Consider the following 21462-nt stretch of genomic DNA (forward strand, 5'->3'; position numbering starts at 1 on the left):
ATTTGAGACTATATGAATACTTTGTTCTCCAACAATTCTTCTGTTAATGGCTTTAGATTCATTGATGGTCTTTGCCTAACTCAATTATTAAACAGATGATTACAAAATAGTGATTTTTAAAATTCTATTATTCCTTCCACATTTATTATGTGGAACTCTTCTGTTTTTCTGTAAAGAATAGCTTTCTTTTTTTTTTAATCTGTCTTGTTTTTTTTTTTTTTTTTTAATCTCTATGGACTCATGGATTTTTGTTTTTCAATTCACTGAGTTACAATCTGTTATCTTCATTAGTCTTTTTGATTCTCAAATTGTCTCAAATTTGGCCTCTGCGAGTCTCCTCAAATTTGCTCCTGTGTCGTTATGACATTAGCCCATTTGAGTACTTCCTCACTTTCCAGGTATCAGTCATTTCTCCAAGGAGCTCCAGTCTCTTTAAGGGAGCAATGGTATTTAGGATCCAAAATCTGGAAGCTAGCTGTGCTCACTGCTACCAGGATGCCATTTTTAAAAGCCGCTTTTAATCTTTTGCCCACTGCACACATAACATTTTTCTTTAATTAGGGATTTGGAAAATATTCCAGGTTACAGTTACTTCTAAGTCTCCGATTTTAAGGTTTGTTAAATGCAGATGTCATTTCTCCTTGCTTTTGCTTCCTCACTTTCTGCTTCTCTTTTAATACTGCTAAGATCTGGGCAATAAACGATTCAAGATCACAGCTGCTTGTCCAAACAATACAATTAACAATATTTTATCCTACTCACATCCTGATTGAGCAAACATCAAAGGAAACTGTATACTTACTGTTTGTTATGCATATGTACAGACATACATGTACATGTACAATGTAGCTATATACACGCATAGCTACATATGTTTTCCTTATTAAGTGATAGGCTACTCAGAAAATGTAAGTAATTAAAAATTTATCCGCTTTGGAAGAAAATTCTGACAAAAGCTATGACATGGATGAACCTTGAGGACATTATACTAAGTGAAATAAGCCAGTCACAAAATGACAAATACTGGGCTGGCCCGTGGCTCACTTGGGAGAGTGTTGTACTGATAACACCAAGGCCACTGGTTCAGATCCCTATATAGGGATGGCCAATTAGCTCACTTGGGAGAGCGTGGTGCTGACAACACCAAGTCAAGGGTTAAGATCCCCTTACCAGTCATCTTTAAAAAAAAGAAAAATACTACATGATTCCACTTATATGAGGTATCTAGATTAGTTAAACTCATAGAAACAGGAAATAGAATGGTGGTTGCCAGGGTCTGAGAGAAGGGGAGAACAGGGAAAGGGGAAGTAGTTGAATGGGTATAGTTTTTGTTTTGCAAGATGAAGACTTCTGGAGACTGGTTGCATAACAATGTGAATGTACTTAACACTACTAAACTATACACTTAAAAAATGGTTAAGATCATAAATTTTATGTTATGTGTATTTTGCCACAATTAATTTTTAAAATGCATCCTTTTCAACAATAAAAAGACAAATAACCCAACTAAGAAATGGGTACAGGATTGAACAGACATTTCTCCAAAGAAGATATACAAATGGCCAATAAGCACATGAAAAGAAAATGCTCAACATCATTAATCACTAGGGAAATGCTAATCGAAACCACACTGAGATACCACTTCACAGACACTAGGATAAATAAAATAAATAAAACACACTTCGGAAAACAGTCTGGCAGTTCCTTAAAATGTTATACGTAGAGTTACCATATAAACTAGTAATTCCAGGACCTAGTAATTCTACTCCTCAGTGTATATCCAAGAGAAATGAAAACAGGACCACACGAAAACTTGCACATGAATGTTCACAGCAGCATTATTTGGAACAGCCAAAAGGTGGAAACAATCCAAATTGCCATCAACAAGTGAATGGATGGGCCGGCCTGTGGCTCACTCGGTAGAGTGCGGTGCTGATAACACCAAGGCCACGGGTTCGGATCCCTATATAGGGATGGCCGGTTAGCTCATTTGGAGAGTGTGGTGCTGACAACACCAAGTCAAGGGTTATGATCCCCTTATCGGTCATCTTTAAAAAAAAAAATCTTGCAGGGTATAGTGTTATCAGCATCATGCTCTAACCAACTGAGCTAACCAGCCAGCCCCGTATTATCTTACTGTATATACATTTTTTTTCATTTCATTGAAATGGGTATATAGATTTTAAAAAATTACATGGGTGTAGGCCGGCCTGTGGCTCACTCGGTAGAGTGCGGTGCTGATAACACCAAGGCCACGGGTTCAGATCCTATATAGGGATGGCCGGTTTGCTCACTGGCTGAGCGTGGTACTGACAACACCAAGCCAAGGGTTGAGATCCCCTTACCGGTCATCTTTTAAAAAAAAAAAAAAACAAGTGAATGGATAAACAAAATGTGGTATTATCCATTCAATGGAATATTATTCAGCCATAAAAAGAAATGAAGTACTGATCCACATTACAACACAGATAAACCTTAAAACATTATGCTAAATTCAAAAAACCAGTCACAAAAGGCCACATATTATATAATTCCACTTATATGAAATGTCCAGAACAGGCAAATAGACAGAAACAAAAAGTAGATTAATAGTTGCCAGGACCTGCACAGAGTAGGGGATGGGAACTGTCTGCTAATGGGTATAGAGTGTCTTTTTGGGGGGTTGAAAAAATGTTCTTAAATTAGATTGTGGTGATGTCTGTACAATTCTGAGTAGACTCAAAACCGTAGAATTGAGTACTTTAAAAGGATAAATCCTATAGTATGTGAATTATATCTTAACAATGCTGGGTTTTTGTTGTTGTTGTTAAAAAACGCATCCTTTGCCATAGAGTAACTGTCATGTTTTTGGGGGCAGTGAACTGGACACCCAGGGCACAAAACTTCAGGGGAAAAAAAAAAATCATACGGTATTTCCCTTAATGCCTGAAAATATACCTCTCCAGTCAATTTTCCAAATATGTTGGGTACTAGTTCTCTGAAATAACTTTTAAGATTAGGTGAATGCTTCTAATAAATCTTTCATTTTAAGCAGTAGTTCAAACAACACGTTTGAAGGGATCTTAAGACTATAATTTTTTTTAAATCATTAATTTCTTCAAATAGGTAATGCATAAAAAAAGACATCCTTTTCCATAGTTTTTTTAAAAAAAAAAAAAATAAGTTGATGGGCCGGCCCGGTGGCGCACTGTGCTAGTGCGCCGCGTGGGAAGCGCGGAGGCGCTCCCGCCGAGGGTTCGGATCCCACATACAGACCGGTTCCCGCTCACTGGCTGAGCAAGGCGCGGGGGCAACACCGAGGGTTGCGATCCCGTTGCCGGTCCCCAGTCCGGTACGGGGGCAACACTGAGGGTTGCGATCCGTTGCCGGACACGGAAAAAGACAAAAAAAAAAAAAAAAAAAAAAAGTTGATAACAATTCAAGGGTATACAGTGAAAAGCAGATCTCACTTCCACTCCTATGGCCCCAATCATCTAATTCACACCTTAGAAGAAATCATTTTTAGTTTTCATTTTGATAGGAAAACATATGTGTGTATGTATGTGTGTATATTTGATTCTCGTATATCACAGAATACTCTAAATACCTTTCTACACTCTGCTTTTACGCTTAATGTTTTTTTCAAGACCTTGCCATATTCATACCTCTTTATTTAACAGCTTCACAGTATTTCACTGTATGGATGTACTGGAATTTATTAACCGTCTACTATTAGTGGACTATTAGTGGTCATTGCTATTTTTTTTGCAATTATTAATAATGTGCCAACGAATAACTTTAGTTAAATCATTTTGCACTTGTGCAAATATACTATGAAATAAATATCTGGAAATAAAACTGGGGAGTCTAATGCATACTTACTTCACATTTTGAGAGAATTGCTAAATTACCTTCCAAAAACACTCAATTCACTCTCCCATCAAAAAAACTATGTGATTGCCAGTTCTCCTTTCTAACACAAAGTATCAAACTTTATGATTTCTGGCAATCTGATAAGTGAAAAATGGTACTTCACTATGGTGCTAATTTGAAATTTACTAACTATAAATGAAGATGACAGCTTTTCATTTGTTTAAATATCTATGTGATTTGTATTTCTTTTGATGAACTATCAATCTTGTCTTTTACCCATGTTCCTTTGGACTTACTGGTCTTTTACTTATTAATTTACAGAATACACACATACATATATGTATATAGGTGAACACTGAAATTTGCCCTATGTGTCATATTGTTTTTGTTTTTTCTGGCAGCAGGCCGGTACAGGGATCAAACCCCAGACCTTGGTGTTATCAGCACCATGCTGTAACCAATGCTGTCATATGCATTACAGATATTTCCCTCAATTTTTCTTCTTTAATTTTTATTATAACATTTTTTCTCTGTAGAAATCCTAAATTTTTACGATGCAAATATACCAGATTTTTTAAATGGCTTCTGTATTTTGGGGCATCTTTTAAAAAGCCATTTCTATTCAATTTTTATAAATGTCACCTATTTTTTCCTCTAATATAATTATCCATTCACTATAAATACATATGTAGAATTTTAGTATAAAGTTTAAATAAGAGTTTCTCCAACCCCCAATATTTGCAGAGAATCAGAAAAGCTATTGTTCTTTCCTCCACAATGCACGAGTACTCATTCAAATAACTGACATTTAAAACTCCTAAATTCCCAACAGATTAAAAGCACTAGATCACTTAAGACAGGTCCTTCTGAAGGACCTATGCTGCTTCTTCAGAGCTGCTATACTTAACCACTACCTAATGAATTTTCCAAATAAAATGTAAAATAATATTCAACTGGGGGTTTCTATAACATGTCCGTTATACTATTTAAAATATTCTCTCCCTTAATTAGTCACTAAACAACTTTTATGTTCAATCTTTACATGTCATAGATACAACTACCAAAAACTTAAGTATGACAGTTTCTGCCAAGAAGAGTTCCTTCTACATATCAGATATTCAGAATAAGATGTTCAAAAAAAACAGAAAGATGTTCATTACCAATTTACATAATTCATAGATGATAAATTGATATAATTAAAATTTTAAAACTTTCTTTAAACCTTTTTTTGCTGGAGAAAATGATTGTAGAGAAAAATGTAATCCATTTGTAACCAAATGAACAAAGTTAACTTACCATGTGGGGAGCGCTGATTGTTGCCTGGAAACCTGCAAAACAAGAAGAGAACTACTGATACATTCAGTTACAAAAACATACTGAATATTTCATATAATTCCTTTTCTAATATCCATACATTATTCTTCACAATAATTCCTTTTAGTTTTTATGATCTCAAGAAAATAAAACTTTTACTTGTGAGAGTACTGACAAGCAGCAATTTAAATTAGAAAATACAACCACGCCAAAGGCTAATGTGCTCATCTAGTAAAACAGTCTTAACTATTTCCAAAAATTTCTCTCCTGTATAGTTAGCGAAGAAAGGAAGAATTTCAGTTAGTTGAGAGTTGATAGATTTTTGACTTGTTTTTTCTTCAGATTTATAAAAAGAAAATAAGCTTCCATACATAACAGGTATGCAAAATCTTTGCAAAATTAACTGTTTCATATTTCTGGCAACTTAAAAAATAAATAAATAAGGGCTGGCCCGTGGCTCACTTGGGAGAATGTGGTGCTGATAACACCAAGGCCATGGGTCCGGATCCCTATATAGGGATGGCCGGTTAGCTCACTTGGGAGAGCGTGGTGCTGACAACACCAAGTCAAGGGTTAAGATCCCCTTACCAGTCATCTTTTAAAAAAATTAAAAGTAAAAAAAAATAAAGCAACTGACAAAATAGCTTAAGAGGCCAATAAACTATTTCAATTTACTTTACATCTTATCATCTGATGTTAATTCACATAATCTTTTCTTGGTTTTTAGCTTTTAGTTTCTTTTCTTCCAGTGTTGCTTTCTCAAAACTTATTTACCTGCTTCTGCCTCTGAAGCAATTTTCACTGAGCGGTGGTAGCAGGTGCCTTCGGGGTTCAGAAGCTCCCCAGGATCTTCTGTGATGACTGTTACAGTGCTTCTAAAGAAGATAACATGGCAGCTGGCTGACAGAATCCTGAGGCACTTCTAAGCCTCAAAGGCGCCCACTGCCAAGGCTCAGCAGTTCAGCAAAACCTGCTTGAGGAGGAGTTAAATATGGGACTTTCTAAAAACAAACACAAGCCAAAAAATCAGGCCAAGTGAAGCAGGGAAGTCAGTAATAATTGAATTACATTTATTTCCTTTAAATATTGATTTAAAAAATTAATGCTAACATGAAAATAATCTTTAATCAACATTAAGGTCCCTAAAGAAAATTCAGCACTCAGCTAAAACTATAAGTTTGAAAGTTTTGTTTTTCATTAAAATATTTGAAGAAAAAATTTTGAATTATTTATACAATATCACATGTAGTTTGTGAAAATAGAAAAATACATGTCATTGATTAAAACGGCTATGTTGGGGATTATGAAAATTACTTAGTCATAAAATTCAAATTAGCAAGGTAATAATAAATATCTATGTCTCAGTATCTTTCTACTTACAAAAATTAGAGTAAATGAGGAAAAATGTGACATTTTCAGAAATCTAAAACTTACCTATTGATTGTGGGGAATCCATATAAGGGTTACATTTTGCATAGTGGGAGCGATCTGTAGCTAGCATTACTTCAAACACTTTATCTGTCTTGATGATTCCATTTTCTGAAACAAAGGAGGCAAATATTTTAAGCAGAGAGTGACATAATCAGATGTATTTTAGAATACATCTAAAATACAAGATTGGAAGTTGTTGCAATGGCCCGGGTAATGGCAACAGTAAAGACAGAGAAAAGTAGAAAGATTCAAGTAGGATCCAAGAAGGATTTAGTAGGTAATATATACCCAACTGACTTCGGGGATTTGTGGGTGATGGTTGAGATGCTGAGGCCATTAACTGATTTGAGAAATCCTGGAGAAGTATCAGAGTTAAGAAGTAAAAAGATAATTTATTTATTCAGCTAAGGGCTACAGTGGAGATACAAGTGGATATATTCAACAGCCAACTGAACATATAGATCTGGAGCTCAGGAAGAAGACTGAAAATAGAAATATAGATTTCTATTTATATAGATAGCAATTGAAGCAACAAAAAACAAATGCCAACTTTTAAGAGATATGCAAAGAAAGTGGAGCTTTCAAAGATAATAGAAGGGCTGGCTAGTTAGCTCAGCTGGTTAGAGTGTGGTACTGATAACACGAAGGTCCAAGGATTGATCCCTGCACTGTCCAGTGGCCAAAAAAAAAAAGATGAGGAGGAGGGATGAAGACCAGACTGATATATCATTATATACGTCCCAGGGGCCAGCCCATGGCTCACTCAGGAGATTGTGATGCTGATAACACCAAGGCCATGGATTCAGATCCCATATAGGGATGGCCGGTGAGCTCACTGGGTGAGCTTGGTGCTGACAACACCAAGTCAAGGGTTAAGAACCCCTTATCGGTCATCTTTTAAAAAAAAAAAAAAAAAAAAAGCGCGGGCCCCATGGCGCACTCGGGAGAGTGCAGCACTGGGAGCGTAGCGACGCTCCCGCCACGGGTTAGGATCCTATATAGGAATGGCCCGTGCACTCACTGGCTGAGCACGGTGCGGGTGACACCACACCAAGGGTTGCAATCCCCTTACCGGTCACGACAAAAGACAAAAAAATAAATAAATAAATAAATAATCATATACGTCCCAAGAGAAGTAAATTTTTTAAGAAGAAAATCAAGGTCAATAATATATATATTTGGCTTCCCCAACAATTAGTTCTTTGAGATTAAATAAATGTTAAACTTCAATAACTCTCATGGTACTGTGCATATAGTTATTATTCAATAAACCCCTTATTTACTCATTCAATGTTGACTATTAAATACCTACCAGACACAGTGCTATATGCTTAGGAGTATAAGAATAAACAAGACAGCATAGTTCTTATCCTCACAGATCTAAAACCTGTAGATTACATATATGAACTTGACTTTAACAACCCAGAAATAAATTAAAATTTTTTAACCAAGATATGCTCTGTTTAATTTGGCTACATTAAAAATGACTATTTTAAAATGAGACTACTTCAGTAAAAGCATAATGAGAAGGTTAAAATATTTATGCAAATTAATTTAACTTATTCATCAACTGTGGAGCTTCCAAGTTCTGGAGGGTAATGGCGGTCATCAGAATCTGAATTTCTCCACAAAGCTGCTCAAAAAAACCTGAACCTAAGGTCAAGGAGGGGCATAAACAAAACCATACATTATCCATGCCACCACATTACTAGGAGACAAAGAATACCCAAACTTCAAATTTCCTATAAACAGAAAAAGAAACAAGGAATTGCAACAAAGCTTAGTTGGTGGCCCCTGTTCTATATCATGATTAGGGTAGTGATTATACACTATATATGTTTGTCACATTTTTCAAATTGTATTCTTTAAATTGGTGAATTTTAATGTAAATTATATCTCAGTAAAGCTGATTTTTTAAGTATAAGCCAAGAATTTTATTCCCAGCCAAGCTGTAGTTCAAATAATCAAGGCTACAGAAAAAATGTTTTGGGACTGGCTAGTTAGCTCAGTTGGTTAGAGCATGGTGCTGATAACACCAAGATCCAGTGTTCCATCCCTGTACTGGTCAGCTGCCAAAAGAAAGAGAGAAAATGCTTTGAATGTGCAAGAACTCACAGAACACTGTACATACAAGCCCTTCCTGAGGAATCTTTTAGAGGATGTGCTTCATCTAACCAAAAGACAGCCAGGGAAACATCAGCAAAGAGTCCAATTAATTGTAGAGCAAAAACTAAAATAAGAATAGGGACATGGGTAAAATAATAATACTTAAATGTGTATGTTCTGACAAAGTAGAAAGAATGCAACTAAAAACAATGGGAGGAGAAAAGAGAAAAGCAGAATTAGATCACTGACTTTAATATATAGATAATAGGAGAAATCAAAGGATACCATTTAATACTGATAGGCCAGATAGTAAAAAGTTAAGAAAAAGGTGGATTAAGGATATTATAAAAGGTTACAAAAATTCCAAATACCAAAATAATTTTTTTAAAATAAGCAAACAAAGCACATCAAATAGACAAAAAACACTGTAAATAGTCATAGACTGGAAAAGACCAACGTATACAATCTTTCCATTTTAAAACACAGATTTTACATAAATTAACTCAAACAGAATGTATTGTTTCTACACAAAGAAGCTTAGGCAAGCTACCCAAAAAGATTTTAAAATAAAACAGTGAAAGCATTTAAAAAAAATTTTTTAAAGCAGAATAATAGATACATCATTTACTTGTTTACCATGTGCCAGACACAGTCCAAAGCACTGTACATAAACTATGTCTTTTAAGTTTATGTAAACCATAGTTTATGTAAACCATGAAATAATCTTATATTGTCTCTGACAAGCCTAAAAAGTAGGCACTAATATTACTCCATTTTACAGGTGATAAAATTGGGGTCAGAAAGACTAATTAGTTAAGTAGTCCACGACCAAGGAGCAAATAAGGGGTAGTGCCATTCAAATTGAGATGATGTTAGACTCCAATTGACCATCTCAACATACAGCTACTAAAATATTCAAATACCTTAGTGAGTTCTGCTAATTCATTTCCCAAAATAATTCGAGTGGTTCATTTGCACTGAAATTAATTCAAATTCCAGAGGGATGATTCACAGACTCTCAAGGTCACAAGATCTTAGAAGACATCAAGGCTAACTTCTTCATAAACTGGTACCACGCTCTCTACTTGAAAAGTTCCACTAATGTGGTTCTTGCTAGCTCAAAGAACAGCCCTTTCCACATTCAGACCATTCTGATTATCACAAAATTTCCCTTTATTAAGGCGAAATCTCCCTTTTTAGAACTCGCTCACATGAACCCTTAGTGCTACTCTCTGAAGCCAAAAAGAATATTTAGAATTTTCTGTCTAGCCAACCTTTTTTACACATCTGAAGATAGATCATGACCATCCTAAGCCTTATTTTTTTCAAGTTAAGCAGCCTCACTCAGCACTTCCAATTATTCATTTGTTTTTTTTGTTGTTGTTGTTGTTTTGTTTTGTTTTAAAGATGGCTGGTAAGGGGATCTTAACCCTTGACTTGGTGTTGTCAGCACCACGCTCTCCAAGTGAGCTAACCGGCCATCTCTATATGGGATCCGAACCCACGGCCTTGGTGTTATCAGCACCACACTCTCCCTAGTGAGCCACGGGCCGGCCCTATTCATTTGTTTTTAAAACCATCATCATATTCACTTTATTCACTCTTCTCCAAGTGGATTCTTAAAGTGTTACATCTTAAATCAAGCATATTACTCAAGGCACATTCTAAAAATCAAAGTAAATTAAAGAAATCATTCCCTCAAACCAGATAATGTACTTCTATCAAACTCATGTGGGTTTCTTTGGCTCCTTTCTTAATCTATAGGTACAGAGGCATATAGAATTTACCAAAAACCCTAAGTTGTTTTAAATAGCATATAGCCAATCTTTTTTTCTGAGGGGGGGGGCGGGCAGCTGAATGGTATGGGTATCGGAACCCCTGACCTTGGTGTTACCAAAACCATGTGTCAGTTGTTTTTTAAAAAGCTGAACACATGAAAACTCAGAATGAAGCTTTATCAGGCCATGACTGGGTGGTTTCCAAAATTTTCACCACAAGGGTCTTGTTATTTATTTTTGCCCAGCATCCCATGATTTGAAAGATACCTAAAACCAAGCTACATTTACTAAGTTATTAAATAATTTTCCTATTTTGGGGAATCTATGACATATATAACTGTCACTGCCCCGAAATATTTCTAGCAAACAACAAAGTAATTTGATGTTTTACTTAGTACATATAGTCCAATTAGGGATACAATTACCACTAGGCTTTCTGAAACAGTGAACAGTTTGAGAACCACTCATACCGAATCTGCCTGCAGCCCGAAGGTCCAAGGACCCTAATTAAATAATTCTAATCATGGCTAATGTTGGCCCAAATATGCGATTGATCCAAAGGAGAAGCTAGGATTCAAAAAGAATGAAGTAGAATCCAAGCTATAGATGAATAAAAAGCTTGAAAAGGACGATGTTAAGACGGTATATGCTTCTCTTCCCAACTCGAGGGGTGGAGAGAGGCTCAGAGAATAAATCAAATTCCAGAAAAAAACAAAAACAGTATACAAGAGCCATGATTTATATATGAAAAAATTAAAATGTGGCATGATTTCAAGCAACTGATGAAGTATAAAAAAAAACATTTGACATCCTCTTCAATAGTAGGGCAGTCTGTGATATTGGAAACAAAGAGCAGGGAATAAACTCAGCACACTACACAGCTCAGGAAAGTGCTGACGCAGTCATAAATATCAACAATGGTTATTGATTTTCAAATTTTAAAATCAATAAATAAAGTGCAGAAGATTTATTTACTGCTCAGAACAAAATGTAACAACTTGGGCCGGCCTGTGGCTCACTCGGGAGAGTGTGGTGCTGACAACACCAAGGCCGTGGGTTCGGATCCCATATAGGGATGGCCAGTTAGCTCATTGGGTGAGTGTGGTGCTGACAACACCAAATCAAGGGTTAAGATCCCCTTACCAGTCATCCTTTAAAAAAAAGAAAAAATGTAACAACTCTGACAATGTAAAAGAACCAATAAAAAATTGGAAAACAAGAGGGGAAGCTCCCTAATAACCTTTCTTACAAAGTTGAGAGGTTAAGAGGTAGTGTCAGTTTATAAATTATGGAACAAGAGATAGAGGTCAAAGTATATTACAAAGGCAGTAACCACAAAAGAGGAACCACAATGATGATATAACTATTGGGGGGAGGAGGAGGTTTACATTGTGTAAATAGTCATCCATCTTGGCAGTACATCAGCAGATGATGTCTAAAGTGGATAAAACATGAAATAGCACTTTAAGCATATGATTTAGAGATATGAAGATAATCAGCAGAACCAAAAACATAGTTAAAAGTGGCTCAGTATAGGCAATGAGTGTGGGGGTACGGAAGAATGTTGCTTTTCATTTTAAGTCCTTATATTTTTAACTATATACATTACTTGACTAAAAGTTAATCTTTTGGGCCGGCCCGGTGGCACACTCGGTAGAGTGCGGCGCTTGGGAGCGCGGCGGGAGGGTTTGGATCCCATGTAAAGACGGGTCCGCTCACTGGTTGAGCGCGGTGTGGGCGTGACACCGAGTGTTGCGATCCCGTTACCGGTCACGAAAAAAAAAAAATTAATCTTTTCAGTTCTCCTAACCTCATTATCATATAGTACGTGTGTACACACACATGCACACACACAATTAGTAAAATGTATCAGGGATTCCTTTTCGTTCACAGCGACAGGATTTTAATTGGGTGCATTCTCTAGCCTCTTGTAGTTATGTGCAGCCTTACAATCAAGTTCTTGTCAATGAAACATATGCAGAAATTATGCATGCAGATTCTGGATTATGCTCTTAAAAGGAAAGGATGTTTTCCTCTCTCTCCTGTTTACCTCCTCAGGGACTATGGAGATAGTCCATATGGATTATGGAAATGGTGGAGGTAAACCATCTTCAACCTTGCAGATGAGGGAAAGAGCAGGGCAACGAGAGATAAGGAGCATAGTTCTCCCACACCATGGAACCACCATATTAGCCCTCAATTGCTTACACTTGGATTGTTATGACAGAAACTTATATTTTGTTTAAGCCATGGTTAATTTGGTCTTTGTTACAGCAACCAAACATGTATCCTAAAGTGCAAGGCATATGAAGAGGAAAATGAAATTAGCCTGAAGAACAAGACTGGAGCTGGATGGAGCGTGAGAGCAGGTTGTACTAGGGTACTTCAAAAAGCTCATGGAAAGGGCCGGCCCATGGTTCACTTGGGAGAGCATGGTGCTGACAACACCAAGTCAAGGGTTAAGATCCCCTTACCGGTCATATTTTCAAAAAAAAAAAAAAAAAAAAAAGGTTCATGGAAAGACTTGTATTATTATTATTATTATTTTAATTTATTGAATCAAAATCTATTATACATATTTTGGGGGTTGAACATTGAGATATGTTGATCAAATCAATATTACCAGCATATATATTGTTACAAATCGTAATTATTCTTCATGCCCCTTGTCCAATCTTTCCCCTTCCCCCATTCTCTCCCCCTCTCCCCCTCTAATCACCCTAGATTACTTCTCTCCTTCTGAAAGAATAATGGTTACTCTGTTGATTTGTTGCCTAGATGATATGTCCAATGCTGAGAGGTGTAATCATGTCCCCTAATATTATCATACAGCAGATGCTTCTTCTGTCACTCTGATATGGGCTTTGTGGAGAGAAACATCCTCTTCTTTGGTCTCTGCTGGTGACTCTCCTTGTGTCAATGCTCTCCAATGGCTGGCGGACCATCTGTGCGGTGGTTGTGGCGTCTAGCTGCTTTCATGGCAACTGTGCTTAGTGTGGTGGCTGTGGTGGGCCACCCACATGGAGGGGATATTTTTGGCATGCTCCTTACCTAGTTGGCGGAGGCGACGGCAGCCTGTCACTCTGATATGGGCTTTGTGGAGAGAAACATCCTCTTCTTTGGTCTCTGCTGGTGACTCTCCTTGTGTCAATGCCCTCCACTGGTTGGCAGACCATCTGCATGGTGGTTGTGGCACCTAGCCACTTTCACGGCAGCCATGGTTGTGGTGGCTGTGGTGGCCACCAAAAGGAGGTGATGTTTTTGCCATGCTCCTTGGCGCTGGTGGTGTGCCTGGTTGTGGGGTGTGTCTGGTCCCCTTCTCCATGCCTCTGGTTCCCTGGGCAGGCCCCGAGGCACTGGCTCCCTGTACCTGGTTGTGGGAGGAGGGTCTGATCCCCTTCACCAGGCCTTGGGTCACCACTGGGCAGGCCCCGAGGTGCTGGGGCAGTGTGCCTGGTTGCGGGAGAGCGGTCTGGTCCCCTTCTCCATGTGTCAGGTCCCCGGGCTGGACCTGAGGCGCTGGTGTGGTGTGCCTGGCTGTGGGAGGAGGCTCCAGTCCCCTTCTCCATGCCCTGGGTCCCTGGGTGGGCCGTAAGGTGCTGGTGTTGTGTGCCTGGTTGTGGTTCATGGAAAGACTTGTATTATCTTTTAATTTTATTTTTCTATAAACTTTTTGAAGTATGCTAGCATAAGACCCTAAAGAGGCCTGAAAGCTAAGCTTTCAGTTTTTACCCTTGATATGGTAAGTTTAGGAAGGCTGAGCAGAAAAGTGGCAAAACAGAAAGCAGTACGTGAGGAAAATCAGTATGTCGTGCAGAATGGATCTGAGGGGAGAGAAGCTGAAAAGTATAACAATCAGATACCAGGTACATCACTCCAAGTGTGAACTAAGAACCTAGGCTGGGATTGTATTAATGAAAATATAGTGAAAGGGATGGCTGTGAAGGCATTTGAAAGAACTGCTGAGTTAATCTAAGGATAGTCTGAAAGAAAAAATATCAATGATTATTCCAAGATTTTTTATTTGTGAGAGTAGAAGAATGGAGGCAACCCTGGAAGAAATGAAAAAGAGAAGGCCTGTATTGGTATGAAGTATTGAAAATACAAGTAAGAAAATAAACTACAGATGGATTTCAGGCCATTTAGAAACTTTTTCTAAGCTTGGTACAAAGTTACATCTCAATAAAAGAAATATTACCTTATTATATCCGTTTACAAGACTTGAACATCTGTTAATCATCTACCCTACATTTCTTCTCAACTATCAACATGCCTTGGAAAACAATAAGAAATTTTAAAACTTTCACCTTTTCCTTCCCATCCCAAATGATCAGGCAACATAGGTGCTAAGAAGAGCTTGAGACACTCCCATTCCAGAAAGTCTAATTCATACGACAATCAAAGAATTTTATTTGATGGCAAGTTATAGTAAAACACGAGACTATTTAAAAATACACATTTCCCTATATCTTAATCACTTTTAATTGATATATAATGTTAAATTTGTTGTTACACTATTTCTCAAAGAAGGATATGTTCCTTGGATTCCTTTACATCTCTGACAAACATTTATGCAAAACTCTAAAATGCAGGTAACATTAGAAGTCAATGTTAAAATGTTAACTTCTGTGGCTCGCTCCTAAAACACACACTCCCCACAAGTGATTTCATGCAATCCATAATGCTATTAAAAATCACAGAATCTTGGATTTAGAAGGGTCCTTAGAGATCTAGTTCACATTCAAATCTGATGACAAAATTCCTCCTACAATATCTCTTACAGTGAAATGGTCAACCATTCTTTGCTGCAACATATTCAATGATAGAAAACACTTTTTCAAAGCCACCTATTTGATTGTTAGGATACCTTTGTGAATACTTCCTTATGATGAGCCAAAATCTGCCTCCCATTTGTCCTGGTTTGACCCCCTACTACATGACATTTCATCAAATATTTAAACACCACTGCTCCCTAAAGCCTTCACTCTGCTAAAGCACACAACATTAATCCTGGTAAAACACCATATAAAATGCTGACCTGCTTGTTATCTTCATCATCCCTATCTAATAAACTTTAGTTTTTCACCACCACCCTTAAAGCATGTTGGCGAAAGCTAAATGTAATACTAATAAAAATATCTGCAGCAGTACAATGGAACCTTTCCCCTCCTACAGCCTACAATCACATTAAACAGAATGTAATACAACCATGCACCTAGATCTAATGCAATCCAATAGAACTTTCTGTGATGGCAGATATGCTATCTGCACGGTCCAAAACGGTAGCCACTAGCTTCATGTGGCTACTGAGCTCTTAAAATGTGGCTAGTATGAGTGAAAAACTGAACTTTTTATTTTATTTAGCTTTAATTAATTTAAATTTAAATAGACACATTGACACTAAAATCCAAAAAAAATCATATAAATTAAATCTTATTCAACACACTATAAATTTACTTACTATATGTATTCTAAGATTGAATTGGAGTACATTAAAATGAGGAGGTATTTTCTGACTCTAAATGAGGCCCCAATTTCTTGGGATTTTACTAGTTGGTTATATTGGTCCCATGTGCACACAAAAGTAATGGAATATTAAGAATAATTGCTCTTCGGGCCGGCCCGGTGGTGCACTGCTACAGTGCGCCGCCTGGGAGCGCAGCGGCACTCCTGCCGAGGGTTCGGATCCCACATACAGACTGGCCGCTCACTGGCTGAGCGAGGTGCGGGCGCAACACCGAGGGTTGCGATCCTGTTGCCGGTCCCGGTCCGGTACGGGCGCGACACTGAGGGTTGTAATCCATTGCCGGTCACGAGAAAAGACAAAAAGGAAAAAAAAAAAAAGAATAAATGCTCTTTTCCACTAGCTAAACTACTAGTGTCTAAGAACTGATGCTCTAAATAAAATTAAAAAGTGATTTCAATCTATTTGTAAAAGTAAATTTTAGCAGACATTTTAGCATACAAAAACTACAAATTATTATAATTCTTACATATTCAAATACCTATTAAAATTTGAATATACATATATTTGAATATACGTATAAATGTCTTATACATATCTCCAACCTAATATTCCCCAAAATAAAATCCTGATCTCCCATACTCCCCCCACATAAAACCCTGCTGCTCACTACTTAATATTTCCAATTCAGAAAGTGGCAAATTATTCCAGTTGCCATGGCCTAAAACTTGTGTCATATCCTTGCCTCCAATCTTTCTCCCACACCCCAAATCCTAATCTAGCACTGGCTATTTCCTCTGTCTGGAATGCTTGTACCCCAACTCTGTGTGTCTTGTTTCTCCCCCTCCACCAAATCTGTGCTCAGATGATACCTTAGTGAGGCTTTCTCCCCTACAATTACAAACCTACTACCCCACACTCTCTATGCTCCTTCCCTACTTTGTCACTTATCATGTGACAGACTATATATTTTTCTTGACTGCCCCCATTAGAAGTAATCTATAAAACTACAAGATCCTGGGCCGGCCCGGTGGCGCACTGCTACAGTGCGCTGCTTGGGAAGCACGGCAGCGCTCCCGCCGAGGGTTCGGATCCCACATACAGCCCAGCCGCTCACTGGCTGAGCAAGGGGCGGGGGCAGCACCGAGGGTTGCGATCCGGTGGCCGGTCCCGGTCCGGTACGGGCGCGACACTGAGGGTTGCGATCCGGTGGCCGGTCCCGGTCCGGTACGGGCGCGACACTGAGGGTTGCGATCCGGTGGCCGGTCCCGGTCCGGTACGGGCGCGACACTGAGGGTTGCGATCCGGTGGCCGGTCCCGGTCCGGTACGGGCGCGACACTGAGGGTTGCGATCCGGTGGCCGGTCCCGGTCCGGTACGGGCGCGACACTGAGGGTTGCGATCCGGTGGCCGGTCCCGGTCCGGTACGGGCGCGACACTGAGGGTTGCGATCCGGTGGCCGGTCCCGGTCCGGTACGGGCGCGACACTGAGGGTTGCGATCCGTTGCCGGACACGAAAAAAGACAAAAAGGAAAAAAAAAAAAAAAGAAGTAAACTACAAGAGGAAGTGTATGTTTGTTTCATTCACTGCTAGATCCCCAGTGCCCCACATAAAGAAAGTTACTCAAATATCAGCTGATTGAATGACAAAGCCTATAAACATTATATATGAAAATGACACAATCGGGCGCTGGCCAGTAGCTCAGACGGTTAAAATGTGGTGCTGACAACACCAAATGCCAGGGTTTGATCCCTGTACCAGCCAGCCACCCTGCCGCCCAAAAAAAAATTTTTAAAAGAAAATGACACAATCAAGGATGCAAATGAAACATAAGTGGAAGTAACTGATGCATTAGTGCAGTGGACTGATTTTGTTTTTACAAATTAAAAACAGGCAAAAGAACACTTGTCAACATAGTTTTAAGTGGCCAGTATGGCATTTGAAGTCTATTAGTTATGAATTAATGTAATGTTCCACAAACCCTCTGGTTTACATATCCGTTCTAGGAGACTACCTCATCTACTCCCTAACCCCTTCCTAAATTTTACCATGGCTTAAAATTATCTCAAGAAAAGTAGAAAACAAACTCTAATATAAACATTATTTAAATTGTCGTATCACCTGGATCAAGCAGGTTCACAGTTGTTTTAATTTAAGCTAATTTGTTTCATGAGCATATTATCAGCCCATAATTATGAAATAACTATTTTTCTTTCTATATACTTGCACTGTCCAATATGGTAAACACTAGCTACACATGGTTATTTAAGTTAATTAAAATTAAATAAAATTTTAGTTCCTTAGTTGTCCTAACCACATTTTAAATGCTCAGTGCCACAAGTAGCTAGTAGCTACCACATTGGACAGCATACAGAACATCACAGAAAGCTCTGTAGAGCGGGACTGCTATAGACGCTTTCTAAAACTTTAAAGTATAAAACCGATTTAGCTGTAACATTAGCAAAATCTAACCTTGTAATTTTCAATTATTTACATCAGTAATTCCCAAAATGTGGTCCCTGGACCAGCAGCAGTACTAGCGCCACTTAGGAATTTGTTAGAAATTCTTGAGTCTCAGCAATCTGTGTTTTCACCAAGTTCTCTGGATGATCCAGGACATTTTGAAGCATGCTCAAGTTTTAGAGTCACTGTTCTGGGTTACTAAAGAGCAGTTATCATAACATAAGCATGAGATAATAAGAAATCTACAATTACAGTGTAAAATATCCTATAAGTGATATGCCAACTATGAAATTATACACCATATTTCAATTATGTCTTTTTTTTTTTTTTTCCTTTTTGTCTTTTTTCGTGTCCGGCAACGGATCGCAACCCTCAGTGTTGCACCCGTACCGGACCAGGACCGGCAACGGGATCGCAACCCTTGGTGTTGCTCCCATACCTCGCTCAGCCAGTGAGCAGGAACCGGTCTGTATGTGGGATCCGAACCCTCGGCGGGAACGCCACCACGCTCCCAAGCGGCGCACTGTAGCAGTGCGCCACTGGGCCAGCCCCTCAATTATGTCTTCTAATGCAAAAGAAAAACTCAGTAAATCTTTTCAATAAATTATAATAATATTTAAATAAATCATTAACTTCATTTTTAAAAAAACTGAAACTGCAGTTTGCTTCCTCTTCCAATTTGCAGATCCCTTTTTAAATTATAATATAATGTCAACATAATCACATTTTCATCTTTTTCTAGGTTTTAATTAAAGGCCTTTAATTTAGGAAGAATACACACAATGTAAAGGAGACATTTTCAAATTTTGTGCCAATTGCAATTTTCACATGAGCAAATATTACTTTTGTAATAAAATAATAAACAAAAAATAAATCTATTAGCTATAATTACTTCAGCAAGAAGTTGAAACTAAAGTTGCACAAGGGTTACAAAAGAGGCTACACAACTTGGGTACTTTAATTTCCTCATACCATCATCTACTTAGCATAAACCTAAATATTTGCAATATCAACATCCATGTATGTTAAATATTCCTTATTAAATTTTCTAACAGAAGAAATACTAGAAATTTCATCTAAGAACAGTAATGCAATACATTAAAGTGGTTATAAAACCAGTGAGAAAAGATCTAATCTTGGCTTACCACAAATTTGGCCCAAAAAGGAGAGACTTTAAGAGCCTGATTGGTTACAAATTTCTGCCACAGCCAAGTGTCTAGTGCGATAACCTACTAGTGGAAAATTACTTAATCACAATTCGTGTGTACAATGTTTCAGGAGTGTATACTGCAATAACAGACACTCAGATCATGTTGAGCAATTTTATAAAAATATTCACAACATATTTAGCTCATGTGCACTCCACAGGATCCTAAATCACACTTAATACTATTGTCTCAGCACATAAATGTCCATGTCCAATCAATCTCCTTCCATAAAGTGAACACTGACAATACCTGACAAAATTTTGATATCTAAACATTCTTCATTACTAAACACTAAAGACACAATTTCCACATGCTAAGTACTGTTTTAAAAAGTCAAATGACTAACATATTAACATGTGCCAAACAGTACTAATTATTTCTCTTTCACCTCTGTATTCCTAGCACAGATCTAGGCATACAATGGACACTTCATTGGCACTTGTGTAAAAAGGAAAGAGTATTACATTCTTTGAGAGGATTCAAAGGTTGGTTTTTGTTTGTTGGTTGGTTTTAAGTGGGTCCCAGCCTTCAAGGAGGTTACAAATCGAGTTGGGAGATAAGACAAACATGAAAAGCTAAATAACACAGGACAATTACAAATATCACATGGCAGGATATGCTTATTTGCAAAGTTGGTGGCAAAGAAAGTGCTATAAATTCTGATCAGAGTGAGATTATTATGGAATGCGTTCCTTCTAGTCTCCTGACCAGAAGGCGGGATATACTTTGATTTAAAAAAAGAAAGTGACACAGCACTCATCCCACCCTAAAATTATCAGCAGAGGAAGGAGTACAATAACTAAAGAGAATGACACAGAAAGTTAGAACATTCCACACGCATAATGGTTTGCTGGAGCCAGGACCTCTAAAAGCTCCTGAAATACAAGTCTCTCAAGAACAGCATCCCCTGATTCTTTCTTCCTCCGCCCCCCACAGAGCTCTCGACTGGACAGCCGCCTGAGAAATCTCTCCTAGCATCCGCAGTGGCAGTCCTCTCATCTGCCTCTCCCTCCCCTCGCCTGTATCAGACGGTGGCATCTCCCTCCAGAGGAAAAAACGGAGGGCGGGGGAGGCAGAATAAGAGAAAGCTTGCAGCGAGGTCGATTATGAAAGAGGAGGAGGAAGGTGAGAAAACGCGGGGGGCGAGGGTGGGGTCCCCTCAGTTCCAGCCCAGTTTCTAGGAGGCCTGCCCAGACCTCTGCACCCCGAGGGCACGCCCCTCGCCTGCCGGCCACGGACGGCCAACTCGAATGATAATCCCACCACCTGTGCCGCCACCCTCCCCCAGGCCCGCGAGGAGATGACTGCCCCTGCCCCATCAGCAGCGGCCCCTTGCTCTTTCTCTCCTCCTCCCCTCCACGTCGACGACGAGTGACAGGTCCCCAGGGAGGCCATCGCAAGCGCATGCCGTTCGGACTACCGGTGCAGCCCTACGCCAAAGACCTCCAACAGGCGCAAGGGGGATAGCGCAGGGGGGTGGGGTAGAGAACGTTCCGGAGGCCTAAGGGGACCCGCTCCAGGCCCAGCCTGACCCAGCTGCCCCACACCGGGCGGGGGTGGCACTTACTGCGGAGATTGTGGATTAGCTCCGAGTGGCTGGCGCCGCCGGATTTCCAGGCCATCGCTAAGCACACCCGGAGCAAATACAAGACCACCTTCAGCGCGGCGACGGTGCCCAGCAGTTTCCCCAAGAGTGAGACCACCTCCCACACGGTCACAGCCCCACTCGCGTCCCCGCTGTAGCCGCCGCTGTTACTGCCGTCGCCGCCGCTGCCGCCACTGCGCGCTCCCGGCATCCCCCGCGGCACGCATGCGCTCTGTGACGCCGCGCGGCCTCGGGTGCGGC

General features: G+C 39.2%; 1 protein-coding gene across 2 annotated transcripts in view; it reads right to left on the reverse strand.

Annotated features, from left to right (window-relative positions):
- Positions 1-21456, reverse strand: part of PCMT1 (protein-L-isoaspartate (D-aspartate) O-methyltransferase) — a 39912-nt gene extending 18456 nt beyond the window's left edge. Inside the window, exons 1-3 of one of the 2 annotated variants that reach the window (XM_008587432.1) lie at positions 21184-21456; positions 6601-6705; positions 5149-5180 (exon numbers count right to left, since the gene is read on the reverse strand). In XM_008587432.1, coding sequence (XP_008585654.1) covers positions 5149-5180; positions 6601-6705; positions 21184-21412 — 366 coding nt within the window. In that variant the 5' untranslated portion in view covers positions 21413-21456. The remainder of the gene's footprint in view (positions 1-5148; positions 5181-6600; positions 6706-21183) is intronic. The other variant, XM_008587431.1, reaches the window with a different exon arrangement.
- Positions 21457-21462: the final 6 nt, after the last annotated feature.

Source organism: Galeopterus variegatus, unplaced genomic scaffold (assembly GCF_000696425.1).
Source record: "Galeopterus variegatus unplaced genomic scaffold, G_variegatus-3.0.2 Scaffold4394, whole genome shotgun sequence".
NCBI classification, from domain to species: Eukaryota; Metazoa; Chordata; class Mammalia; order Dermoptera; family Cynocephalidae; genus Galeopterus; species Galeopterus variegatus.